Genomic DNA, 27,799 nt, shown 5'->3' with positions numbered 1-27,799 from the left:
ATATTTCAAATATATTTTTCTTCCACGTGGGAAGGAGGGACAGTAATGTGGTTCAAATTATGGGGGTTTTTTTTTAAATCTGGCTGAAGATCAAATTTAAATGAAGATTAAGCAAGATCAGTTACAAAGATGTAAGTGGTGCCATCATGGCTGCAAAAATATCATGAATAAATGTTTAATAAAGGTGCACCTTTAAGTGTTCGAGGCCAAATAAAGCATTTTAATACACAAGCCGTACATAAATATTTTTATAAGCCATCGACGTTTTTCCCAGCACTTAACACAAGGATAAACATTCAATGAAATTTAAGATCTGTTTAAACAGAGAGAGGCCCCGCCCCTTTCATGAAGAGTATAAAATTCCGCTGGTCCATGCTGAAGTACATCTGAGGAGCATCAGACTACAAAGAGGTAAGTCAAAGATTACATTGATCCTGTCTGGGAATCTGGGAATATGCTCTGGAAATGAAGTAGATGGGAAGATGGAGAAAGAGGTAGATGATAGTCCCATGTTCAGATTGTTCCCACCATGGTCACCATGGAGCCTCTGATTGGTAGGGAGGCCTCTTCTGCCAACTGGGGGTTCACCATGGTCACCCTGGGTTGCGTAGATAAACTTTCATTCGGAGATTGAAGCAACACACCAAAAAAGTTATATTCGATAGGAAGCTTACTGATTGGGTTTAGTAGTCAATGCATTTTAGGGGCTGAAATTGCACCCTTCATCAGGCCTCCAAGCAGCAGTTGAAGAGCATCTAAATGACCAGATTCCCCGGGATTTCCAGATTGTCAACCCTACACATTTTAAGCCCTGATGAAGGCGGTGATTTGTCCCCTGAAGCGTGTTGGCCGCTACACTCAGCCGATAAACTTCTTTCTGAATATGCCTTGATGGTGCGACGCTTCTATCTCCAGACCAGAGATTTCTCTCTGGGAACAAGACATTGGAGCCATCTATGGAAGACTCTATGGAAGACTCCAAAAAAAAAGGTCAAGGAGACCACCCACCATATAAAAGCCTCAGAAGGTTTATTGAGTCCTCCAACACACAGACCGATCCTTCCGATATACAGACCATCAAACGCATTTCACTCATGAGTTTTATGAGGGTCTGTATATCGGATGGATTAGTCTGTGTTGGAGGACTCACTAAACTTTCTGAGCCTTTTAGATGGTGAGTGGTCCCCCCGTCTTCTTTTGGAACCTTCCACAGACTGTGATAGTAGTCGATGACTATAGGAACCTGCCCCCCCCCCCCCAGGGCTAGTATGGATTCAGTGCCTGAGTGGACTATCTACTCTGCTACATTGGGCCTATCTAGTTTCCTCACATTGGTACAAGTTCCTAAAAATGAACATGTACTCGATTTTAAACTGTTGGATCAGGGGCGGACTGACAACTCATGGGGCCCCCGGGCAATATTGGATCATGGGGCCCCTGTGTCCTTGCCCACACTCAAAGTACAGCCAAAAAAGCCTATAAAAGGTACCAGGGGCATTTTATGAAGCCCCCTACTGACCCCGGGCCCTCAGGCAGTGCTCGAATGGTCAGTCCGCCCCTGTGTTGGATATCCTACCAGACATTAGACATTGCCCAATCTGGCTGGCTATTAAACTGCTTCTGTGATCCCCAACCCTACCAGCCTTATTTTCTTTGACTTCATGGCTGAGCTCCACCAACTGCCCTTTATCTATCCCAGTGGTCCCAAACTGGGGCTTGGCCCTTTGTTTACCTTTATCTGGCCCTTGGGGCACTAATTCACCAACTGACACCAATGATTGGGCACCATTGCCTCTACTGACACCATCAATGGGCCACTATTCTTCTCATTGATAGCAACAATGGGGCACTATTCCTCCCATTAGAACCAGTGATGGGGCACTAATGCCCGGGCATTATGTACTCCCATTGGCTACAGTCCAGCCCCGCCTAAAGCCTGAAGGACAGTAAACTGGCCCATTGCTTAGAAAGTTCCATGAGTCACATGTGAGCAATAACCGAATACATATTTCAATTGTTTCTCAGAGTTCCGGTGACAACATGAAGACAATTCCTTTGCTGCTAGCTGGTGAGTTCTGTACAGTTTCTTACATGTCACAAAATAAATGAGGCTGGAAGACCTGAACAAATTCCTCTGTTTTCTTTTTTTTTTTTCAGTTTTATTTGCCATATTTGGCAAAGGATCTACATTTTCAGGTAACATACAAGAGCATATAAATACCTGTAAGAAATAAATATTATAGAAAATATATAATATTTATATAACATTTATTATTGTATAACATATAATTGTTTGGTGAGCCTGTTGAGTAGTCTTTCTGTAGAAGCTGTGGGGGAAACTCTAAGAAAAGATATCCATCTATAGATATATATTTATATATCTAGCAACATCAAATAATTATTGCCTGACAACTATTGCATGTCTGTTAACTACTACTGATTTACTATTGTTGTTATTATTATTAATAATAATAATATATGCTATAATATATACTACTACTAATATATTATTATTATTATTATTAATATTATTATTATTATTAATAATAATAATTATAATGTACACTTTAATATATACTACTAATATAATATTATTATTATTATTATTATTATTATTATTATTATTATTATTATTATTATTATTATTATTAATAATTATAATATACACTATAAAATATACTACTACTAATATAATATTATTATTATTGTTATTATTATTATTATTATTAATTATAATATACACTATAAAATATACTACTACTAATATAATATTATTATTATTATTATTATTATTATTAATAATAAATAATAATAATAATAATAAATCAGTAGTAGTTGCCAGATTAGTTAAGATATTTATATTATTATTATTATTAGTTGTAGTAGCATTGTATTAATGTTATTTTATGAATATTAATATGATAAGAATTGGTTGAATGATGCTAATAAAAAAAAAATCTCATTTACATTACATAAAGAAGGAGGTGTTTTGTAGTTCACAGAAGATGATCACATTAGTCAGAATATCAAGGACACTGGATTTCGCTCAGGATCAAAAGACATTTTTTTTACAGGATTTGCATAAAATGTAAATGTGCTATCAAACTGAACTCTCTCTCTTTGTCTTTTTCTGTAGTTCCCTTCTTCCCGGACCAGCAGGTTCCTAATAGATTTGATGGTAGGTGACATACTGTAAATACAGAATATAGAGTTTGAGAGTGACAACCTAAAAGATGAAGCCAGATTGCCACGCCTACATTTTACAGTCTAAAAATATGTTTTATCCATTAGAATAATCTAAAATCATCCATTATAAGTGGATTCAATGTATTTTGGGGGGTTCAAGGATACCCCCCTTCATCAAGGATACCCCCCTTCATCAAGGATTCAAATATTAGTAGAATTCAAAACGTTGGACTTCGGGGTTTGGGGGATCATCAGAAAGGAACGTATTGCTGTCCGGAATGCTCCTCAGCAGATCCACCTTTTGGCCTCTAGTAATACTTCAAGGTATCCTCCTTGAACCCCTGACACGTATTGGCTACAGTTATTAGCTGCACATTGGCTGCACTTTTTTTTGGTTCATCCTAATGGAACAAACGTAACATTTGAGTATGGTGTTCCTACTTGTCTATTGGTTCATTCTGAAATATTCTGTAGACCAGCAATCCTCCAACAGATTTCAGTGGAACCCTACGGGTTCCTCCAGAGGTTGCTAGGAGTTCTTTGAGCTGCGGTTGATTGACCTCCCATCTGGTGGTGCCTGCTTAAATCCAGAACCAATGACCTTGGCAAAGCCAACAGTATGGCACCAATGATTTTGTTTAACTGTCTTTAAATGTGGCATTCTGGAGATCACCGTGAGGGTTGTATTCTTCCTTCTGACCATCAATGATGAATTGGTTTTAGTAATGGTTCCCCGAGACTTGAAAAATATTTCAGGGGTTTCTCTGAGTAAAAAGGTTGAGAAAAGCTGCTGAAGACCCTTCTAGGCCCTTCTAGGCCCGCCTGTCCAGTATTAATGCACTCCTAGCTTCCAACCGTAATCTATCCCACAGAGTTAGACTTTACCTGGAGGTCCAGCACCATCTACCTATGGTTTTGTCAAGCTTTTAAAATGTATATAAAAAAAAGTGAAATAGAAAATCCCGCAAACAGCGCTCTCGACCTTCTAATATACCAAAATTAATAAAATCAATATCTAGGTATATAAGTAAATATAAATGACATATATAAAAAATTATTAAAAAATATAAACAATAAATAATAAATAAATTAAAATAAAACTGCCACCAAATAAAGTGCAAATATGTGGCAAAAAAAATTACAAGACGGATCTCTTCCACTTTTCCTGTAGATTCGGCCCAAGAGCAACAACAGAATTCATACGGTAAGTAAAAAATAATTATATATAGAACATGTACGCTCACCGGCCACTATAGTAGGTCCACCTGTTCAATATTGTTGCTAATCAGCCAATCACATGGCAGCAACTCAATGCATTTAGGCATCTAGACGTGGTGAAGACAACTTGCTGAAGTTCAAACCGAGCACCAGAATGGGGAAGAAAAGGGATTTAAGTGACTTTGAACCTGACATGGTTGTTGGTTTCAGGCGGGCTGGTCTGAGGATTTCAAAACCTGCTGATCTACTGACCATCTCTAGGGTTTACAGAGAATGGGCCGAAAAAGAGAAAATATCCAGTGAGTGGCAGTTGTGTGGAGGAAAATGCCTTGTTGATGTCAGAGAAAAATGGGCAGACCTCTGAGCAGGGGCAGACTGACAATTCATGGGGCCCCTGGGCAATAGGGGATCATGGGGACCCTGTGTCCTCGCCCACATACAAACCACACCCAAAAAAGCCTATTAAAGGTACCAGGGACATCTCATGGGGCCCCCTACTGACCCCGGGCCCTCATGCAGTGCCCAAATACCCAAATGGACAGTCCGCCCATGCCTCTGAGGAATGTTTCCAACACCTTGTTGAATCTATGCCACAAAGAATTAAGGCGGTTCTGAAGGGAAGAGGGGGTCCAACCCGGTACTAGCGAGGTGGACCCCTTTATTTGCCTATCTACCATATAGGTTTGTTGGTTTCCCTTTTAGGCTAGGGTTCAGATTTAATTATTTATTGTCGGTATTTCTACAGTGCTTTACAGACTAGACATTCGCATCAGTTCATGCCCTCGAGGAACGTACAATCTAAGGTCCCTCTATCATAAGATTATTAATTCAACACTTTTGCGCTATATAGGTTTAAATGTCATTAAAAATTACAAAAAAAAGCAGCCAGCGCAGTATCGCAGTTATCAGTACATAAAGCTACTAAAGAAAAAAAAGTACGGCGCTGCAAATACAAGACTCAACTAAACAAAAAAATATATATATATAATAAATGAAAATAACAAATGATAATGTCCAATAATGTAATATAATATTATTATTATTATTATTATTATTATTATTATTATTATTATTATTAATAATGTTAAATATAATATACACTATAATATATACTACTACTAATATAATATTATTATTATTGTTATTATCATTATTATTAGTAATAATAATTATAATATACACTATAATATATACTACGGCTAATATAATATTATTATTATTATTATTGTTATTATCATTATTATTAATAATAATAATAATAATAATAATAATAATAATAATAATAATATTATATTAGCCGTAGTATATATTATAGTGTATATTATAATTATTAATATTATTGTTGGTATTTCTACAGTGCTTTACATACTAGACATTCGCATCAGTTCATGCCCACGAGGAACGTACAATCTAAGGTCCCTCTATCATAGGATTAATAATTTGACACTTCCGCGCTATATAGGTTTAAATGTCATTAAAAATTACAAAAAAAAGTAGCCAGCGCAGTATCGCAGGTATCAATACATAAAGCTACTAAAGAAAAAAAAAAGTATGGCGCTGCAAATACAAGACTCAGCTCAGTTATTATCATTATTATTATTAATAATAATATTATATTAGACATAGTATATATTATAGTGTATATTATAATTATTATTAATAATAATGATAATAATAATAATATTGTATTAGTAGTAGTATATATTATAGTGTATGTTATAATTAACATTATTAATAATAATAATAATAATAATAACAATAATAATAATATTATATTAGCCGTAGTATATATTATAGTGTATATTATAATTATTATTATTATTATTATTATTATTAATAATGTTAATTATAATATACACTATAATATATACTACTACTAATACAATATTATTATAATTATTGTTATTATCATTATTATTAATAATAATTATAATATACACTATAATATATACTACGGCTAATATAATATTATTATTAATAATAGTAATTCTAATATACACTAATATAATTCTAATAAACACTTGGCTTGATCTACAGAATTATGATGGGGGACCTTTGACGATTATGAATAAACATGCGATAGACAGTTTTAATTACCATGAAAGAGATTTCCCCTTGCCTCCTGTCCAGGGGGAAGTTGTCAGACAGAACGGGAAGAGTAGAGAGATCTCCTCCACTAGGATGCTAACCTATTCAGACATCCATGGGCCAACCTATGTCAAGGGATCATGAATTCCTAAGGTCAAAGGTCTTGGTTTGTAAAATAAATGCCCACTTGACTTGATGTACAGAAGGATTATGATGGGGTTGGGGAACCTTTTATAATTACGAATAAGTATACGATAGACAATTTTTTCATCAATATTAATCAAATCAACACCGGGGGCGGACTGACAACTCATGGGGCCCCCGGGCAATAGGGGATCATGGGGCCCCTGTGTCCTTGCCCAAACTCAAAAAAGCCTATGAAAAAAGGTACCAGGGGCATCTCATGGGGCCCCCTACTGACCCCGGGCCCTCGGGCAGTGCCCGAGTTTCCAAATGGTCAGTCCGCCCCTGGTCAACACAGAGTCTTGGGTGGCAGGTACTTTTTTTTTTGCTACTGAGAGGTCCTTGGTAGTGGGAAACAAATTAAACGTAGTATGTAGGTAAATAATGAAAGGCTGCAAAATTTATACACCCTGTTATATGTATAGGAATGTTAGGTGTCCTCTGATTATTTTATTTTGTGAATAATATTTAATCATTATTAACAGATATCCCAACCATTTCATAGTATGTATTGTGTATCATGTGAAATTCTAATTACTGTCGTACCAAACTGATGAATTTCTTTTTTTTTTGTAGAATCCTCCCAACAGGAAGAGCAGATTTCATATGAAAATGATGGTACGTGCAAAATTAATAAGTATTGATACATAATAATAAGTATATTTTTTAGGGGTTTTTTTGTACATTGGAATTTTTTTTCAAAATTAAGGTAAGTGGAAAATTATCCTCCCAAAGGGACCAGCAGATTCCATATGAAAATGATGGTAGGTGAAAAATAAATAATTATTGATATATATTAAGTATATTTTTTTTTTAGTTATTTTTGTACATTGGAATTTATTTTAAAAATTAAGGTAAGTGAAAAACGATCCTCCAAAAAGGACCAGCAGATTTCATATGAAAATTATGGTACGTGAAAAATAAATAAGTATTGATACATAATAATAAGTATATTTTTTAGGGAGTTTTTTTGGTACATTGGAATTTATTTTAAAAATTAAGGTAAATGAAAAACGATCCTCCAAAAAGGACCAGCAGATTTCATATGAAAATTATGGTACGAGAAAAATAAATAAGTATTGATACATAATAATAAGTATATTTTTAGGGGTTTTATTTGGTACATTGGAATTTATTTTAAAAATTAAAGTAAATGGGAAATGATTCTCCCAAAAGGACCAGCAGATTTCATATGAAAATGATGGTATGTGAAAAATTCATAAGTATTGATACATAATAATAAGTATATTTTTTTAAGGGGAGTTTTTTGTACATTGGAATTTATTTTCAAAATTAAAGTAAGTGGGAAATGATTCTCCCAAAAGGACCAGCAGATTTTATATGAAAATGCTGGTAGGTGAAAAATTAATAAGTATTGATACATAATAATAAGTATATTTTTAGAGGTTTTTTTTGGTACATTGGAATTTATTTTAAAAATGAAGGTAAGTGGGAAATGATCCTCCCAAATGGACCAGCAGATTTCATATGAAAATGATGGTAGGTGAAAAATAAATAAATATTGATATATTAAGTATATTTTTTTAGTTATTTTTGTACATTGGAATTTATTAGAAAAATTAAGGTAAGTGGAAAATGATCACATATCTAAGTATGTTATGTTAGTGGGGTTTTTTTTTTTGTTCTTTTTCAGTAATGGCTGTTAGACTTTAATTACTGAGTTTTTTTAGGGGTTTTTTTTGCTATTAAAGCAAAATACTAAATGGGTCTTGAAATGTTCTTATTTTCTTGAGTTGAATTATACATCTTTGTAGCAAAGAAAAAAATATCATTATTTGAAAGTACATTTAAATCCCAAACTTTTGTTTTTTACATAGAGGTTCAACCAATAGAAAGTAAATAAATAAAAAACAAATACCATATAAAACCTTCATATACAGTATCCTATACACACAGTTGATTCAGAGGAAGACAAAAGAAAAACCTACAAAGCATGGTCTAATTTGAACCAGTGAGGGAAAAATAAATTATTTCCTGATACCCCAGAAGGCAAATGGATATTTCCTGTATCAACAATCTCTGGTGTTACTACTGTAAAATATCAATTTATTTTAAAATTTTCTGTGCAGCGCTTTTTTACCGCTTGTTTATACGAAAATAAAACCACCAAATACCATATGTGCACAAAATAATCAGTGCAAATAAATAATATTTTGTTTCTTTTTTTGGGGGGTATTTAATTGTTACTTGTGTGCTATAATTTGGAAAAAAAAATTTTTTTAATTTTTTTTTTTTCTTTTTTTTCTGTGAAATAATGGAGCTAATGAGGAATGGGATTTAGACACAAGAATTGGTTTGGTTTAATAGAGCCTCTGTAGCTCTCAGGACCAGGGGCGGACTGACAACTCATGGGGCCCCCGGGCAATAGGGGATCATGGGGCCCCTGTGTCCTTGCCCACACTCAAAAAAGCCTATGAAAAAGGTACCAGGGGCATCTCATGGGGCCCCCTACTGACCCCAGGCCCTTAGGCAGTGCCCGAGTTTCCAAATGGTCAGTCCGCCCCTGCTCAGGAGTTATTTAAATCCATTGCTCCAACCACTCGTGTTTTCCTATTGACTACAATGCATTCTCTGAGATGCCAAAATTTTGGCAAAAATTCTAACTTTTTTAATGAAGTTTCAAGGAAATTAAAACTCTCAATTTCATTTTTTTTCTTATAAGCAACATAATCACGATTCAAATACTTTTCCATGTTCAGCTTTATGGCTGAATGGATGCAATATCAAGAATTTTATTAATACTGACTGATTTGTTTTTTTGTCCTTTTTGTGTTTTTTTTTTCCCCAGACGATATTCTTTATGCATTTGGGGAAGAACAAGGTGACAAGATAACCCCGGTAGGAGATGATGGCTGCTCCGAACAAGAACATCTCCAAGAAGAGTATAAATTCTTTGGGAAATCTTACAAGTGTCTGTATGTAAGTACAACTTTATTTAAGGTGGAACTCTTTCGTAAGACTGATTTCCAGGCAGATATACAGTTGCAAGAAAAAGTATGTGAACCCCTTGGGATTACGTGGAGTTTTGCATGAATTGGGCATAAAATGTGCTCTGAACGTCATCTAAGTCACAACAATAGAAGAACACAGTCTGCTGAATATAATACTACACAAACATTAGATGTTGCCATGGTTTAATTGCACATAACATGTAAACATTCACAGTGCAGGGAGGAAAAAGTATGTGAGGCCCGAGCTTAATGACTTCTCCCAGAGCTAATTGGAGCCAGGAGTGAGCCATCCTTGACTCCAATCAGTGTGATGATATTGGATGTGTTGCTGACAGCTGTCCTGCCCTTAAATAACACACACCTGTTTTGGGTTTACTGGTTTCAAGAAGCACTGTCTGATGTGAACCATGCCTCGCAGAAAAGAGCTCTCAGAAGACCTACGATCAAGAATTGTTGACTTGCATGAAGCTGGAAAGGGTTACAAAAGTATCTCCAAAAGCCTTGATGTTCATGTGTCCACGGTAAGACAGACTGTCTACAAATGGAGAAAGTTTAGCACTGTTGCTACTCTCCCTAGGCGAGGTCGTCCTGTAAAAATGACTGCAAGAGCACAGCGCAGAATGCTGCATGAGGTAAAGAAGAATCCCAGAGTGTCAGCTAAAGACCTACAGAAATCTCTGGCACATGCTAACATTTTTGTTGACACGTCTATAATAAGGAAAACATTAAACAACAATGGAGTACATGGGAGGACACCAAGGAGGAAGCCATTGCTGTCCAAAAATAATATTGCAGCACGTTTGAAGTTTGCAAAAGAGCACCTGGATGTTCCACAGCACTACTGGCAAAATATACTGTGGACAGATGAAACCAAGATTGAGTTGTTTGGGAAGAACACACAACACTATGTGTGGAGAAAAAAAGGCACAGCACACCAACATCAAAACCTCATCCCCACTGTAAAACATGGCGGAGGGAGCATCATGGTTTGGGGCTGCTTGGCTGCCTCAGGGCTGGACGGATTGTTGTCATTGATGGGAAAATGAATTCCAGAGTTTATTAAGACATTTTGCAGGAAAACGTACGACCATCTGTCCGCCAACTGAAGGTCCGCAGAGGATGGATGATGCAACAGGACAATGACCCAAAGCATACAAGTCATTCAACAAAACAATGGCTGCAACAGCACAGAATACGCCTTCTGGAGTGGCCCAGTCAGAGTCCTGACCTCAACCCGATTGAAATGCTGTGGCATGACCTTAAGAGAGCGATTCACACCAGACATCCCAAGAATATTGCTACACTGAAACAGTTTTGTGAAGAGGAGTGGTCCAAAATGGCTCCAGATTGTTGTGCAGGTCTGATCTGCAACTACAGGAAACGTTTGGTTGAGGTTATTGCTGCCAAAGGAGGATCAACCAGTTATTAAGTCCAAAGGTTTACATACTTTTTCCTCCCTGCACTGTGAATGTTTACATGGTATGTGCAATTAAACCATGGCAACATCTAATGTTTGTGTAGTATTATGTTCAGCAGACTGTGTTCTTCTATTGTTGTGACTTAGATGACATTCAGAGCACATTTTATGCCCAATTCATGCAAAACTCCACGTAATCCCAAGGGGTTCACATACTTTTTCTTGCAACTGTATATTGAAATATATTTTGAACAATATTGAATACGGGCAAAATTGTAGTATTTCAAATATATGTCAATATATTGGGGAAGAATATTTTTAAAATATATTTCAAATATGTACAGATGTAGGGAATTGCATTCTCGGTAAATGAGCGGGAGCTGTGTACCTGGGAGGGGACATGGTGCATGTCTTCTCCTCCTTTCCTCAGACTCCCGGCTCAGGGTCACACTCCTCACACGGGAACTGCTGCTGACCTCCTTCGCAGCTGCTGCTTTCTCCAGATTGGCCAGCAGAGAGTTAGTCAGCACCCCACCCTTATGTAGGGTGGTGGCCTTCAACCCCTTGTGTTCCCCAGCCAGGCTAGTAGGGAAACCAGCAGCTGTGGCCGCTTGATTTGCCTAGTGGTAGCACCAGCACTGCCTCTGAGGAACGTACATGGAGCTGCACATGCCCTGCTCCATCTAGTGCCAGAGCACAAGGATGGATGACTTCTGCACATGTGCAAGAGTGACGTCATCCCGCACAGGTGAATCAAGACAGCTGAAGACTAGCGCATGGAAGAAGCTGGGGAGAAGATACCAGTGAGGCAACTCGGAGGCAATGGACCATTGGGGAATAGATGAGTATTTCTGCCTTTCGTTCCACTGCCTCTGAGGAAAGTACATGGAGCTGCACATGCCCTGCTCCATCTAGTGCCAGAGCACAAGAATGGATGACTTCTGCACATGTGCAAGAGTGATGTCATCCCGCACCGGGGAATCAAGACAGCTGAAGACTGGCACATGGAAGAAGCTGGGGAGAAGATACCAGTGAAGCACCTCGCAGGCAATGGACCATTGGGGAATAGATGAGGATTTCTGCCTTTAGTTCCACTGCCTCTGAGGAAAGTACATGTAGCAGCACATGCCCTGCTCCATCTAGTGTCAGAGCACAAGGATGGATGACTTCTGCACATGCACAAGAGTGACGTCATCCCACACAAGTGAATCAAGACAGCTGAAGACTAGCGCACGGAAGAAGCTGGGGAGAAGATACCAGTGAAGCACCTTGCAGGCAATGGACCATTGGGGAATAGATGAGCATTTCTGCCTTTAGTTCCACTTATCTGTATCAGGGGAGTGGTATAATTGCCCCGGTTGTGCCATGTGCTGGTGAATTTCATGGCTGGTTGGACAGAAATGCAAATCCATTGGCAGATAAAATATAATTTTTTATATGTATTTCATCTGTATATTAAGCTGTTTAGCTGAGTTCAGTTCAGCTTTTGACATATTCCTTTTCCTTTGGAGTTACCTGGCAGTCCCTCAAGGTAGGTGGTCACACTCAGCAAGCTGGTCTAGGCCTACCTCCATGCTGGAATTCTGCCATGACAAGCATTCTCTATCTATGCACGTTCCTCCCTGGAGCACATTTAATTGATTATCTTTTTCTTTACAGGTGTGCAACAATGGTGTGATCTCCTTCAATAGCGCAGTGTCACAATACACACCCGATGCATTCCCCTTGACAGATGGGCAGGCCTTTATCACACCACTCTGGGGGGACGTAGACAATGAGTTGGGAGGAACGGTGTACTACAGAGAGACCAAAGACCCCCGCACTCTGCAAAAGATCACATCTGATATGGCCATACATCTCCCACACCTTCATTATGCAGCAAAATGGGCCTACATCGTCACCTGGCATGACGTGGTCTTTTACGGGGCAGCTGTTAAAAAGGTAAGTGGTCCCCTAATGGGGCACTGAAGGGCTGCCATCAGTGGAAGAGAGAGGTCCTAAAACTATATCTTAACCTTGTCTATTAAATGTTTCAACGTCGACTTGTACACAATGTGATCTCTTTGGGATGCCTTGATTCTAAAGACGGACAACTGGATCTTAAAATGAAGGTTGACTTGGGTTGGGTTAGGCTCATTTACAAATGGATAGCCATAGAATCAAATTACAAATCAAATAGGGGTATACAGACTGTATGGTCCAACTTATAATTGGGAAATTAAAATGGGGATATGGTAGGGTAGCAGGCGAGATTAGCAAGGTGGTCTTCTCCATGCTATCACACCATCATTCTCATTGGGCGTATAGCCCCTGTGCATGAGGCTCTGGCATTTAGGTGCAAGCAGAAGGCACACTGCTGGCAGCTGGACAGGGTTGGATGGTGCGCCTCATGGTACAAATTTTTAGAGCAGTATGTGCCCATCAACAAGTGCCTAGAATGCAAGCAGACTGTGTTCTGAGCATTCCTCCTTGGACCTCTTATAGAGTTTTATAGGCACTGGAGCCTAATGCACAGGGGGCTAAACATCTGGTATGCATGAGGCCATCTACAAACAAATACCAGAACATTCTGTTGAATCTAGGAACATTCCCATTTGGTGGGTCCCAGTAAATTGCGTCCATGCTTGTGGGATTACTGAGGACTTCTCTAACAGGGCATGTCAAGCTCATCACTGTCCTTCGCCCCTGGCATGTGGCCTTTAATCTCTGAAGGTGGCAAAACAGGCTGATATACTGTAGGTTTCTGTACGGGGGATAAACATCTGGTATGCATGAGGCCATTTACAAACAAATACCAGAACATTCTGTTGAATCTAGGAACATTCCCATTTGGTGGGTCCCAGTAAATTGCGTCCATGCTTGTGGGATTTCTGAGGACTTCTCTAACAGGGCATGCCAAGCTCATCACTGTCCTTCACCCCTGGCATGTGGCCTTTAATTTCTGAAGATGGCAAAACAGGCTGATATAGGTTTTTGTATGGGGGCTAAACGTCTGGTATGCATGAGGCCATCTACAAACATACACCAGAACCTTCTGTTGAAACTAGGAACATTCCCGTTTGGTGGGTCCCAGCAAATTGTGTCAATGCTTGTGAGATTACTGAGGACTTCTCTAACAGTGCATGTCAAGCTCATCATTGTCCTTTGCCCCTGGCATGTGGCCTTTAATTTCTGAAGGTGGCAAAACAGGCTGATATAGGTTTTTGTATGGGGGCTAAACGTCTGGTATGCTTGAGGCCATCTACAAACAAACACCAGAACCTTCTGTTGAAACTAGGAACATTCCCGTTTGGTGGGTCCCAGCAAATTGTGTCCATGCTTGTGAGATTACTGAGGACTTCTCTAACAGGGCATGCCAAGCTCATCATTGTCCTTCACCCCTGGCATTTGGCTTTTAATTTCTGAAGATGGCAAAACAGGCTGATATAGGTTTTTGTGCAAATAACCACCCCAGATAAAACTATATCCAGAATGAGTTTGCCCGAGAAGGTCTGCTACAATACTGAACAGGTGTGGAGAGTAAATACCTCCGGGGATCCTACTGGTTAACATGCTAACAGGGTTTGTTCATGAGCTTATTGCATTTGGTGGGTCCCAGCAAATTGCACTCATGCTTGTGGGATTTCTGAGGTCTTCTCTAACAGGGCATGCCAAGCTCATCACTGTCCTTCACCCCTGGCATGTGGCCTTTAGTCTCTGAAGATGGCAAAACAGGCTGATATAGGTTTTAATACGTGGGCTAAACATGTGGTATGCATGAGGCCACATACAAACATACACTAGAACCTTCTGTTGAATCTTGGAACATTCCCATTTGGTGGGTCCCTACAAATTGCATCCATGTTTGTGGGATTTCTGAGGACTTCTCTAACAGGGCATGCTAAGCTCATCATTGTCCTTCACCCCTGGCATTTGGCTTTTAATTTCTGAAGATGGCAAAACAGGCTGATATAGGTTTTTGTGCAAATAACCACCCCAGATAAAACTATATCCAGAATGAGTTTGCCCAAGAAGGTCTGCTACAATACTGAACAGGTGTGGAGAGTAAATACCTCCAGGGATCCTACTGGTCAACATGCTAACAGGGTTTGTTCATGAGCTTATTGCATTTGGTGGGTCCCAGCAAATTGCACCATGCTTGTGGGATTTCTGAGGACTTCTCTAACAGGGCATGCCAAGCTCATCACTGTACTTCACCCCTGGCATGTGGCCTTTAATTTCTGAAGATAGCAAAACAGGCTGATATAGGTTTTTGTATGGGGGCTAAACGTCTGGTATGCATGAGGCCACATACAAACATACACTAGAACCTTCTGTTGAATCTTGGAAGATTCCCATTTGGTGGGTCCCAGCAAATTGTGTCCATGCTTGTGAGATTACTGAGGACTTCTCTAACAGGGCATGCCAAGCTCATCCCTGTCTGTCACCCCTGGCATTTGGCTTTTAATTCATGAAGATGGCAAAACAGGCTGAAATAGGTTTTTGTGCAAATAACCACCCCAGATAAAAGTATATCCAGAATGAGTTTGCCCGAGAAGGTCTGCTACAATACTGAACAGGTGTGGAGAGTAAACACCTCCAGGGATCCTACTGGTCAACATGCTAACAGGGTTTGTTCATGAGCTTATTGCATTTGGTGGGTCCCAGCAAATTGCATCCATGCTTGTGGGATTTCTGAAACATTCTCTAACAGGGCATGACAAGCTCATCACTGTCCTTCACCCCTGGCATGTGGCCTTTAATTTCTGAAGATAGCAAAACAAGCTGATATAGGTTTTTGTACGTGGGCTAAACGTCTGGTATGCATGAGGCCATCTACAAACAAACACCAGAACCTCCTGTTGAAACTAGGAACATTCCCATTTGGTGGGTCCCAGCAAATTGTGTCCATGCTTGTGAGATTACTGAGGACTTCTCTAACAGGGCATGTCAAGCTCATCACTGTCTGTCACCCCTGGCATTTGGCTTTTAATTTATGAAGATAGCAAAACAGGCTGATATAGGTTTTTTTACGTGGGCTAAACATCTGGTATGCATGAGGCCACATACAAACATACACTAGAACCTTCTGTTGAATCTTGGAACATTCCCATTTGGTGGGTCCCAGTAAATTGCATCCATTCTTGTGGGATTACTGAGGACTTCTCTAACAGGGCATGCCAAGCTCATCACTGTCCTTCACCCCTGGCATGTGGCCTTTAATTTCTGAAGATAGCAAAACAGGCTGATATAGGTTTTTGTATGGGGGCTAAACATCTGGTATGCATGAGGCCATCTACAAACAAATACCAGAACCTTCTGCTGAAACTAGGAACATTCCCATTTGGTGGGTCCCAGCAAATTGCATCCATGTTTTGGGGATTTCTGAGGACTTCTCTAACAGGGCATGCCAAGCTCATCACTGTCCTTCACCCCTGGCATTTGGCTTTTAATTTATGAAGATGGCAAAACAGGCTGATATAGGTTTTGTGCAAATAACCACCCCAGAAAAAACTATATCCAGAATGAGTTTGCCCGAGAAGGTCTGCTACAATATTGAACAGGTGTGGAGAGTAAATACCTCCAGGGATCCTACTGGTCAACATGCTAACAGGGTTTGTTCATGAGCTTATTGCATTTGGTGGGTCCCAGCAAATTGCACCATGCTTGTGGGATTTCTGAGGACTTCTCTAACAGGGCATGCCAAGCTCATCACTGTCCTTCACCCCTGGCATGTGGCCTTTAATTTCTGAAGATAGCAAAACAGGCTGATATAGGTTTTTGTATGGGGGCTAAACGTCTGGTATGCATGAGGCCACATACAAACATACACTAGAACCTTCTGTTGAATCTTGGAAGATTCCCATTTGGTGGGTCCCTGCAAATTGTGTCCATGCTTGTGAGATTACTGAGGACTTCTCTAACAGGGCATGTCAAGCTCATCATTGTCCTTCACCCCTGGCATGTGGCCTTTAATTTCTGAAGATGGCAAAACAGGCTGATATAGGTTTTTGTGCAAATAACCACCCCAGATAAAACTATATCCAGAATGAGTTTGCCCAAGAAGGTCTGCTACAATACTGAACAGGTGTGGAGAGTAAATACCTCCGGGGATCCTACTGGTCAACATGCTAACAGGGTTTGTTCATGAGCTTATTGCATTTGGTGGGTCCCAGCAAATTGCACCATGCTTGTGGGATTTCTGAGGACTTCTCTAACAGGGCATGCCAAGCTCATCACTGTCCTTCACCCCTGGCATGTGGCCTTTAATTTCTGAAGATAGCAAAACAGGCTGATATAAGTTTTTGTATGGGGGCTAAATGTCTGGTATGCATGAGGCCACATACAAACATACACTAGAACCTTCTGTTGAATCTTGGAAGATTCCCATTTGGTGGGTCCCAGCAAATTGTGTCCATGCTTGTGAGATTACTGAGGACTTCTCTAACAGGGCATGTCAAGCTCATCACTGTCTGTCACCCCTGGCATTTGGCTTTTAATTTCTGAAGATGGCAAAACAGGCTGATATAGGTTTTTGTGCAAATAACCACCCCCGATAAAACTATATCCAGAATGAGTTTGCCCGAGAAGGTCTGCTACAATACTGAACAGGTGTGGAGAGTAAATACCTCCAGGGATCCTACTGGTCAACATGCTAACAGGGTTTGTTCATGAGCTTATTGCATAAAAATGGAAGAGGGTTCATGATAAACTCTCCTAGGTGTCAGAAAACCAAGGTCAGTCGGTGTGAAAATAACTGTTAGTAAGATAGAAGAACTTCATTGAGTTGCATTCGAAGAAAACAAAAGTTGACACGTTTCAGGTGCCTTCACCAGGACTTCGCAGTTGCTACTTTTTCATTTTCGATATTTATATTATTTATTACTGATAATTGTTTGGCTATAATCCTATCCATACTAGGTGTCAAATATACTATTATATTTTATCTATAGCTTACTAATTATTGTCATGTACCATGAGCTGTAGATATCATAATTTTTAGTAGGGGATCCTTGAATTATTTTTAGGGATCCTCTGTGGTAAGAAGGTTTAAAGGCTGTAGAATAGAATTATATCATCTATATACAGTATATGTTGTTGTTCTTGTCATCCAGAGAAACACATTCCAGGCTGCCCTTACCAGCGATGGATTCCAGTTTTTTGTCATCCTGAATTACCAAAAAATCCAGTGGACAACCGGAACGGCCAGTGAAGGAGACCCTAACACCGGTTTGGGTGGCACCCCAGCTCAGGTACCACTTATTCAGTTACTATATCAGTACAAATTAAAAAAAAAATTCAAGACAGAATTTTCAAATATTTATATATAGTAATATTTGAAGATGTTTAGCTCTGTGGTAGATGCAGTTTCAAGTGAGTTCATGCCAGTCAGGAAATATATTTCAGGGCTTGGTAGCCCACTTTTATTAAAAGGAAAGGCAAAAGACAAAAACAAAAGTCCAACATCAGCTCTCCCACGTGGGGGTTCTTCTCCAGTTGTAAAGCCAAATGAAAAATACCAAGCCTCCTGGCTACTTCTCATTAGCACTGCGGGTCAGCTGTACCTCTGCCGGTATGGGTCTCCCAGACCATTGGCTATTCCCAGCACACAGCGTTGGACTCTTTTAGGCTAGGTTCACATCTGTACGGGTGGTGCACGAAAATCCATGCAGCCGCACCACCTGCACAGAGGAATGCGGACCCAAGGTTGGGTGCCATTAATTCTAATGGCACGCCGCCCGCACTGGAAAACGCAACCGTACTGGGAAACGAGGTTCCCGTGCGGGCTGCATTTTCGGAAGAAGTGCAGGGACTTCTTCCCTGCATGTCACGGGGCATGGAAGACCATTCAAATGAATGAGCTCTCATGCCCGTGCAAAACCTGGTCCATACGGCCTCATACATGTGAACCGGGGGTTAAACAGAACGCACACAGCTTTTAGCCCTTCTGATGCCCACAGTGTCTGTCTGACACAGAGACTCATAATGGCAGCCATAGCTCCAACTGCACTCCACTTCCCCCTGCGACTCTCCGCAGACCATCATTATAAGGGATGTGAGCACCTGGGCCCACACCCTGCTGGTTGACTACAAACTACAAAACCTGGGTTGGAGCAGGGGCGGACTGACATCTCATGGGGCTCCCCAGGCAATAGGGGATCATGGGGCCCCTGTGTCCTTGCCCAAACTCAAAAAAGCCTATGAAAAAAGTACCAGGGGCATCTCATGGGGCCCCCTACTGACCGAGTTTCCAAATGGTCAGTCTGCCCCTGGGTTGGAGATTTCATCCAAGACACTATGGCACAGGTGTCAAACTGGCGGTCCTCCAGCTGTTGCCAAACTACAAGTCCCACGAGGCATTGCAAGATTGACAGTTACAAGCATGACTCCCAAAGGCAGAGGCATGATGGGGCTTAATTTCGCAACAGCTGGTGGGCCACCAGTTTGACATCCTTGACCTATGGAATCTCCAGACTAGAGAGCCACTAGAGAATCCAAGACACTATGGCACAGGTCTCAAACTGGCGGCCCTCCAGCTGTTGCCAAACTACAAGTCCCACGAGGCATTGCAAGATTGACAGTTACAAGCATGACTCCCAAAGGCGGAGGCATGATGGGACTTAATTTCGCAACAGCTGGAGGGCCATCAGTTTGACACCCTTGACCTATGGAATCTCCAGACTAGAGAGCTCCTAGGGAGTCCAAGACACTATGGCACAGATCTCAAACTGGCGGCCCTCCAGCTGTTGCCAAACTACAAGTCCCATGAGGCATTGCAAGATTGACAGTTACAAGCATGACTTCCAAAGGCAGAGGCATGATGGGACTTCATTTTGCAACAGCTGGAGGGCCGCCAGTTTGAGACCCCTGACCTATGGAATCTCCAGACTAGGGAGACCCTAGGGAGTCCAAGACACTATGGCACAGGTCTCAAACAGGCGGCCCTCCAGCTGTTGCCAAACTACAAGTCCCATGAGGCATTGCAAGATTGACAGTTACAAGCATGACTCCCAAAGGCAGAGGCATGATGGGACTTCATTTCGCAACAGCTGGAGGGCCACCAGTTTGACACCCCTGACCTATGGAATCTCCAGACTAGAGAGCCCCTAGGGAGTCCAAGACACTATGGCACAGGTCTCAAACTGGCGGCCCTCCAGCTGTTGCCAAACTACAAGTCCCACAAGACATTGCAAGATTGACAGTTACAAGCGTGACTCCCAAAGGCAGAGGCATGATGGGACTTCATTTCGCAACAGCTGGAGGGCCGCCAATTTGACACCCTTGACCTATGGAATCTCCAGACTAGGGAGCCCCATCCAAGACTACCAAAACCTGGAGAAAGCTGCAAAAGAAGTCTTCTCCATTCAGAACATCCCTAGTTCTCTAGTTCTGCAAACCCTGTGTCCTTTTGCTGACCACTTACGCCGTGACAGAACCTCATACTGTCACTATATATATATATATATATATATATATACTGTATACATGTGTGCGCACACATGTGGAACATTCCTTTAAAAACATTCGATGAAACGAATTTGAAGTCATTTTAATTACTCTTTAACTTGGTTGCATCTCAATGTAAATGTGTCCCGAGAGCCAATGACAGTTCATTACCGCATGTCGTTTCCCAGGCTGGATTTAACAGCGGCGATAACACCAACTACTTCAACATTCCTGGATCCAGAACCAACGAGGTGCTGAAAATCGCTTCCACGTCCAATGTCAACCGCCGTGGACGCTGGGTATTCCAAGTAGATGAATTTAAGGCTCCAGGAGGCTGCATCTTTCAAGGTATTTTGGGAAATGTAGCAAAATAGAGAATAATGCAGGCCATAGACGGGTCGAAAACTGTCCGTTTTATAAAAAAAAAAAAAAAAAACGGTCGTTCAATAGGTCGACGTTACCACCAACGGTAAAAAAAATCGGCCGATTTTCGTCCCGTCTACGGCCGGCATTTAATTACTTCTGTCCCTGCAGAGAGCTCCGCTATTATATTTGACATGAAAAAGTCTTGCGGTTGCAACAATGTATCCATTTGTATCCATTTTGGAAACAGATGTTTTTATTCGGATACAAATAGATACATTGTTGCAACCGCAAGACTTTTTCATGTCAAATATAATGGCGGAATGAAATTCTTCTTTTTCTTCTTCTTCTTTTTCTTCTTCTTCTTCTTGCAGGTCACGGCTCATGCGCAGATTTTTTATCAGTAAAAAAATCGGCCGATTTGCCCATCATTGCCAGGAAAATCGTCTGATCGGCAAAATCAGCCGATTTTTTTCCAACTTCACCAATAAAAAAAAGTGCCAAAACCCTGAAAAATGGCCGACCAATTAACCCATTAACAGTGCGAAAATCGACCGATTTTTTTTTTTTGGGCCGAAAAATCGGCCGATTTTCGACCCGTCTATGGCCGGCATAACTGACCATGTGGTAATTTGGGGCATGATGGATCATTTTGATTGATTTCATTTAATTGTGTTTATTTATTTTTTTTTTATATATTATTATTTGTTCGGGGCTAACAAATGTTGATTTTATTTCAGTTAGATTATTTTTTATTCCTTAGTAAAATTACATTTCAAACTGACCGTTTGCAGTTAATAAGTTGGGAATGTAAGGCTACTCCTCCAGGTTCCTTGGACCTCTCCAGTACTATGCTGTGAATAGCCTAAACAACCTCTAGCATGAATAGACCATAATAGCAGGATATCAGATTACACACTTACAGATGAATGACTCAGAGCAGGTACTCACTACCCTCCGTGGTAACGGGAAAAACCCAACATTGTTCTGCAAATGGGATATGATGGATGCCACCCATTAATACAAACTTGTTTTGCTTCAGTCAGATTTGTTTTCCTTTTCATTAAATTACATGAAACATATTTCAGATTAGACCACTTGCAGTAAGGCAAGGATTTAGGATTTCTGGAACCTCATTTAGTACTATGCTGTGAATTGCCAACATAGCCTGTATAGACCTGAATAGGGGGATTTCAGATTACACCACTTACAGTAAGGAAAGGATTTAGGATTTCTGGAACCTCATTTAGTACTATGCTGTGAATTGCCTACATAGCCTGTATAGACCTGAATGATTTCAGATTACACACAGTACACATTGCTCTCCATCAACATGTCTGTTTTATTCATTTTTGCAGCAAAGTTTGCCAGCGAAGGAGTGCCGTTCTGGAAAGACTCCACCTGCAGCAGCAAGTGTCTCTGCCAGGACAACAAAGTGACCTGTGTGGCCCAGGTCTGCCCTCCACCCAGCACCTGCGAGTTGTTGGGATCCTTCTACACCTGCAAAATCCAAGTAAAGGAACCAGAACCAGAACCAGAACCGGAGAAGACCTGCGTCTGAGAAAACCCGTGTCTCCTGGATCTCGGCCTAAAATCTCAACTTGATCCAATCATCACTTGCGCAATACAGAAGGTCCTAAATCGAGCTTCTGGAAAAAGGAAACGCCCAACCTGAAGGCGACCAGTCACAAAGCGCCGCGCTTTTTTAGGAGAAGCCTCTGATCCAAGCTGCGGGATCCCAAGTCCCTGTGGTGGAGCTTCCACCTGAGCCTTCTCCTGCCTTGCGACCGATTCTATCAAAAAATTGTCATTGTCTCTGAATAATTTGATCAGAATTTCTTGCTTTGCTTTCATTAAATGCAATAAATCGATAAATTGAGATCAACTGTTGAGATGTCATTCGTTCTTCACACGGCCAGGCTTAGGAGAAGTGAAATAAAGAAACGGGTCTCACTGAAATTTATTGAATAAGATGTTTTAAATCACTTCAAACTGAAAATGTGTTTTTCGTACGATCGTCAGCTCCATCTAGTGGCCGTAATTCTGTGGGTTCAGGAAAGTGCCGCAACGTGCCACTAGATGGATCCGGAGATCATAGCGAAAATCAGGGGCGAACTGACAACTCATGGGGCCCCCGGGTAATAGGGGATCATGGGGTCCCTGTGTCCTTGCCCAAACTCAAAAAAAGCCTATGAAAAAGGCCCCCTACTGACCCCGGGCCCTCGAGCAGTGCTCGAGTTTCCAAATGGTCAGTCCGCCCCTGGCGAAAACGCATATTAGACACATTACGGGGATTACTGCTGACCAGGGGCGGACTAACAACTCTAAAATTCTATACCACATCAGAGTGAACCTGGACTAAATCTACATTTTTGGAATGCATTTACAAATGTTCGTAAAAATATATGTTAAAATGACTTTTTTATATGTTAAAAAAACTCTGAAGAATATATTTAAAAAAGTATATTTTTAAATATATGTCTTTAGAAAATATATTTAAAATTTTAATTTTTTTTAGAATACATGTTAAAATATATGTCACATATATCATTTTCTTTCTAAATATATTGGATATATATTTCTTTTCCATGTGGGCAGGCTGAGTAAAGGAGAAGACCTGTAAGTGTTACTGTACTGCAGCAGACTAAAATCAGGTCTCCTGCTCTGAAAGACAGGACCGTGCTGTCAAACAGCTGTGTAAATCCCAGGACTGAATGGACAATAATCCAAATCCTTTATCAGATAAAACATTTAGGGTTCTAAAGTAATCGGGTCGCTGGTGCGAATCCCAACCACGGCACCACCTGCCTGGAGTTTGCATGTTCTCCCTGTGACTGCGTGGGTTTCCTTTGGGTACACCGGGTTGCTCCCACACTCCAAAGACATGCTAGGAGGTTAATTGGATTCTGTGTAAATTGTCCCTAGTATGTGTACGTATGAATGTGAGTTAGGGACTTTAGATTGTACACACCTCGGGGGCGGGGACTGATGTGAATGTACGATATATGTATGTAAAGTGCTGGGTAAATTGACGGCGCTATAGAAGTACCTGAAATAAATAAATAAAAGGGGGTCAGCAGCAGGGGCGGACTGACCATTTGGAAACTCAGGCACTGCCCAAGGGCCCGGGGTCAGTAGGGGGCCCCATGAGATGCCCCTGGTACCTTTTTCATAGGCTTTTTTGAGTTTGGGCAAGGACACAGGGGCCCCATGATCCCCTATTACCCAGGGGCCCCATGAGTTGTCAGTCCGCCCCTGGATAGAAAGAAAGATAGATAGATAGATAGATAGATAGATAGATAGATAGATAGATAATAGATAGATAGATAGATAGATAGATAGATAGATAGATAGATAATAGATAGATAGATAGATAGATAATAGATAATAGATAGATAGATAATAGATAGATAGATAGATAGATAGATAGATAGATAGATAGATAGATAGATAGATAGATAGATAGATAGATAGATAATAGATAATAGATAGATAGATAATAGATAGATAGATAGATAGATAGATAGATAATAGATAGATAGATAGATAGATAGATAGATAGATAGATAGATAGATAGATAGATAATAGATAGATAGATAGATAGATAGATAGATAGATAGATAGATAGATAGATAATAGATAGATAGATAGATAGATAGATAGATAGATAGATAGATAGATAGATAGATAGATAGATAGATAGATAGATAGATAGATAGATAGATAGATAGATAGATAGATAGATAGATAGATAGATAGATAGATAGATAGATAGATAGATAGATAGATAGATAGATAGATAGATAGATAGATAGATAGATAGATAGATAGATAGATAGATAGATAGATAGATAGATAGATAGATAGATAGATAGATAGATAATAGATAGATAGATAGATAGATAGATAATAGATAGATAGATAGATAGATAGATAGATAGATAGATAATAGATAATAGATAGATAGATAGATAGATAGATAGATAGATAGATAGATAGATAGATAATAGATAGATAATAGATAGATAGATAGATAGATAGATAGATAGATAGATAGATAGATAGATAATAGATAGATAGATAGATAGATACAGTTGTGGCCAAAATTATTCAACCCCCACTGAAATTGAGTGTTTTGGCCAGTTTGACATTGCTTTTGATCATTCAGTCATCTTGCTTACATTTACATTAAAGAGGCACTTGTAGGTCAGACAAATATAACATAACAGTTATAATGAAATAACCACAAATGTCTTTTCTGTGCTCACAGCATTATCAGTTTTATTCAACCCCCAAGTGACATTCAATCTTAGTACTTAGTACAGCATCCTTTTACAGTTATAACAGCTTTTAAACGTGAAGCATAGCTTGACACAAGTGTCTTGCAGCGATCTACGGGTATCTTCGCCCATTCTTCATGGGCAAAGGCCTCCAGTTCAGTCACATTCTTAGGCTTGCGCACTGCAACTGCTTTCTTTAAGTCCCACCAGAGGTTCTCAATCGGATTTAAGTCTGGTGACTGCGATGGCCACTCCAAAATGTTCCAGCCTTTCCTCTGCAACCATGCTCTAGTGGACTTGGAGGTATGCTTGGGATCATTGTCCTGTTGAAAGGTCCAACGTCTCCCAAGCCTCAGGTGTGTGACGGACTGCATCACGTTTCCATCCAATATCTCCTGGTACTGAAGAGAATTCATGGTACCTTGCACACGCTGAAGCTTCCCTGTACCTGCAGAAGCAAAACAGCCCCAAAGCATGATTGACCCTCCACCATGCTTCACAGTAGGCAAGGTGTTCTTTTCATCATAGGCCTTGTTCTTCCTCCTCCAAACATAGCGTTGATCCATGGGCCCAAACAGTTCTAATTTTGTTTCATCAGTCCACAGAACACTATCCCACAACTTTTGTGGTTTGTCCACATGGCTTTTGGCATACTGCAGTCGACTCTTCTTATTCTTTGGAGACAGCAAGGGGGTACGCCTGGGAGTTCTGGCACGGAGGCCTTCATTACGCAGTGTGCGTCTTATTGTCTGGGCTGAAACTTCTGTACCCACATCTGACAAATCTTTTCTCAGTTCCTCAGCAGTCACACGGGGACTTCTCTCCACTCTACGCTTCAGGTAGCGCACAGCAGTCGAAGTCAGCATCTTCTTTCTGCCACGACCAGGTAGCGTTTCAACAGTGCCCTTTGCCTTGAATTTGCGAATGATGCTTCCTAAGGTGTCTCTTGGTATGTTTAACATCTTTGCAATCTTCTTATAGCCATTGCCCTTCCTGTGAAGAGAAATCACCTCTTCTCTTGTCTTCCTGGACCATTCTCTTGCCTTCACCATGTTTGTAACCACACCAGTAAATGTCTAGAAGGAGCTGAGTATCACAGTCATTTTAAAGCTGCCTAATTGGTGCTTATTATGCTTGATTGCTGCTCGGTGACATCCACAGGTGTTTTCAATACCTGATGGAAAGCACCTGTATGAACCTCTGTTCTTCAGAGTGGTAGTCTTTAAGGGGTTGAATAATTGTGGCAATGAAGAAACCACATAAGAACCATTTACTACTGTATTACATAAACAATTGATGTCATTTTAGTTGCATTTGGGTAGTTACAACGTCCTTGTAGGATTTGATTCTGAATACAATTCCAAATGTACACTATAGTCCCTAAACCCCTTTACAGCATTGGGGGTTGAATAATTTTGGCCACAACTGTAGATAGATAGATAATAGATAATAGATAGATAGATAGATAGATAGATAGATAATAGATAGATAGATAGATAGATAGATAGATAGATAGATAGATAGATAATAGATAGATAGATAGATAGATAGATAGATAGATAGATAGATAGATAGATAGATAGATAGATAATAGATAGATAGATAGATAGATAGATAGATAATAGATAGATAGATAGATAGATAGATAATAGATAATAGATAGATAGATAGATAGATAGATAATAGATAGATAGATAGATAGATAGATAGATAGATAATAGATAGATAGATAGATAATAGATAGATAGATGATAGATAGATAGATAATAGATAGATAGATAGATAGATAGATAATAGATAGATAGATAATAGATAGATAGATAATAGATAGATAGATAGATAATAGATAGATAGATAATAGATAGATAGATAGATAGATAGATAATAGATAATAGATAGATAATAGATAGATAGATAGATAGATAGATAGATAATGAATACGGTCAAAATTGTAGTATTTCAAATATATGTCAATATATTTCAGAAGGAAATGTAAAAAATATTTTAAAAATATATTTTTCTTCCATGTGGGATGTGTGATCAGTGTGAAGGTAGCCTTAGACGCACAGTTGGGGAGGCGGTAAAAATGCTCACTTAAGCCGCGTTTTTAGCACATAATATATATATATTGAATACGGCCAAGATTGTAGCATTTCAAATATATGTCAATATGTTTGGGAAGAATATTTTTTAAATATATTTAAAATATATTTTTCTTCCACGTGGCTGTGATTGGACAGTGAAAGGAGAAGCAGCAGTTTGATCGGCTCTTCTCTCTCTCACTCTGCTCTCTCCTCTGATCAGCATGTTCCATAATGGTGGACTGATAGGTAAATCAGATTCAGGTTTTAGAAGTACTCAGAACTATTAAAAAAAAGAAAAACATAATTAAGGCGCTAACAGCATGAACTCTCTATAAAGGTCATTGGGGTTTGGGATCTTTCATTCCACCTAGCAGGCAAAATGCGGTATCTTTTTCTGAAACACCGCAGAATAAACATACTGTAGTTCAACCACTAGATGGAGCTGAGACCATAGGAATGAATCTACCCACATGGAAGAAAAATATATTTGAAATGTATTTTTAAAACATTCTTCCCAAATATATTGACATATATCTGAAATGCTACAATTTTGGCCATATTCGGGATTTTATTGCTTTAAA

At 39.8% G+C, this 27,799-nt stretch overlaps 1 protein-coding gene across 1 annotated transcript; it reads left to right on the top strand.

Moving 5' to 3' along the window:
* The first annotated feature begins 396 nt into the window (after positions 1–396).
* LOC149432280 (alpha-tectorin-like) lies at positions 397–22,734 on the top strand. The gene is made up of 11 exons (XM_089665297.1): positions 397–411; positions 2,026–2,068; positions 2,158–2,196; positions 3,137–3,178; positions 4,358–4,390; positions 7,252–7,293; positions 9,485–9,615; positions 12,724–13,005; positions 18,159–18,296; positions 20,679–20,838; positions 22,212–22,734. Exons 2-11 carry the CDS (start codon positions 2,041–2,043, stop codon positions 22,412–22,414), a joined length of 1,098 nt encoding a protein of 365 aa, XP_089521423.1. The 5' UTR covers positions 397–411; positions 2,026–2,040; the 3' UTR covers positions 22,415–22,734.
* Positions 22,735–27,799: the final 5,065 nt, after the last annotated feature.

This window comes from Staurois parvus, unplaced genomic scaffold, assembly GCF_062004578.1.
Source record: "Staurois parvus isolate SC_StPar_1 unplaced genomic scaffold, SC_StPar_1.0 ptg002174l, whole genome shotgun sequence".
NCBI lineage: Eukaryota > Metazoa > Chordata > Amphibia > Anura > Ranidae > Staurois > Staurois parvus.
The sequence above is the reverse complement of the archived record's forward strand: the minus strand, read 5'-3'. Positions and strand labels throughout refer to the sequence as shown.

Excerpts from the sequence above, each read along its gene's own strand:
- LOC149432280 (XM_089665297.1), top strand. The coding sequence starts at position 2,041 with ATGAAGACAATTCCTTTGCTGCTAGCTG. Across the intron at positions 7,294-9,484 it reads GATTTCATATGAAAATGATG|ACGATATTCTTTATGCATTT; the intron begins GTACGTGCAAAA and ends TTTTTTCCCCAG. Across the intron at positions 9,616-12,723 it reads AATCTTACAAGTGTCTGTAT|GTGTGCAACAATGGTGTGAT; the intron begins GTAAGTACAACT and ends TTTTCTTTACAG.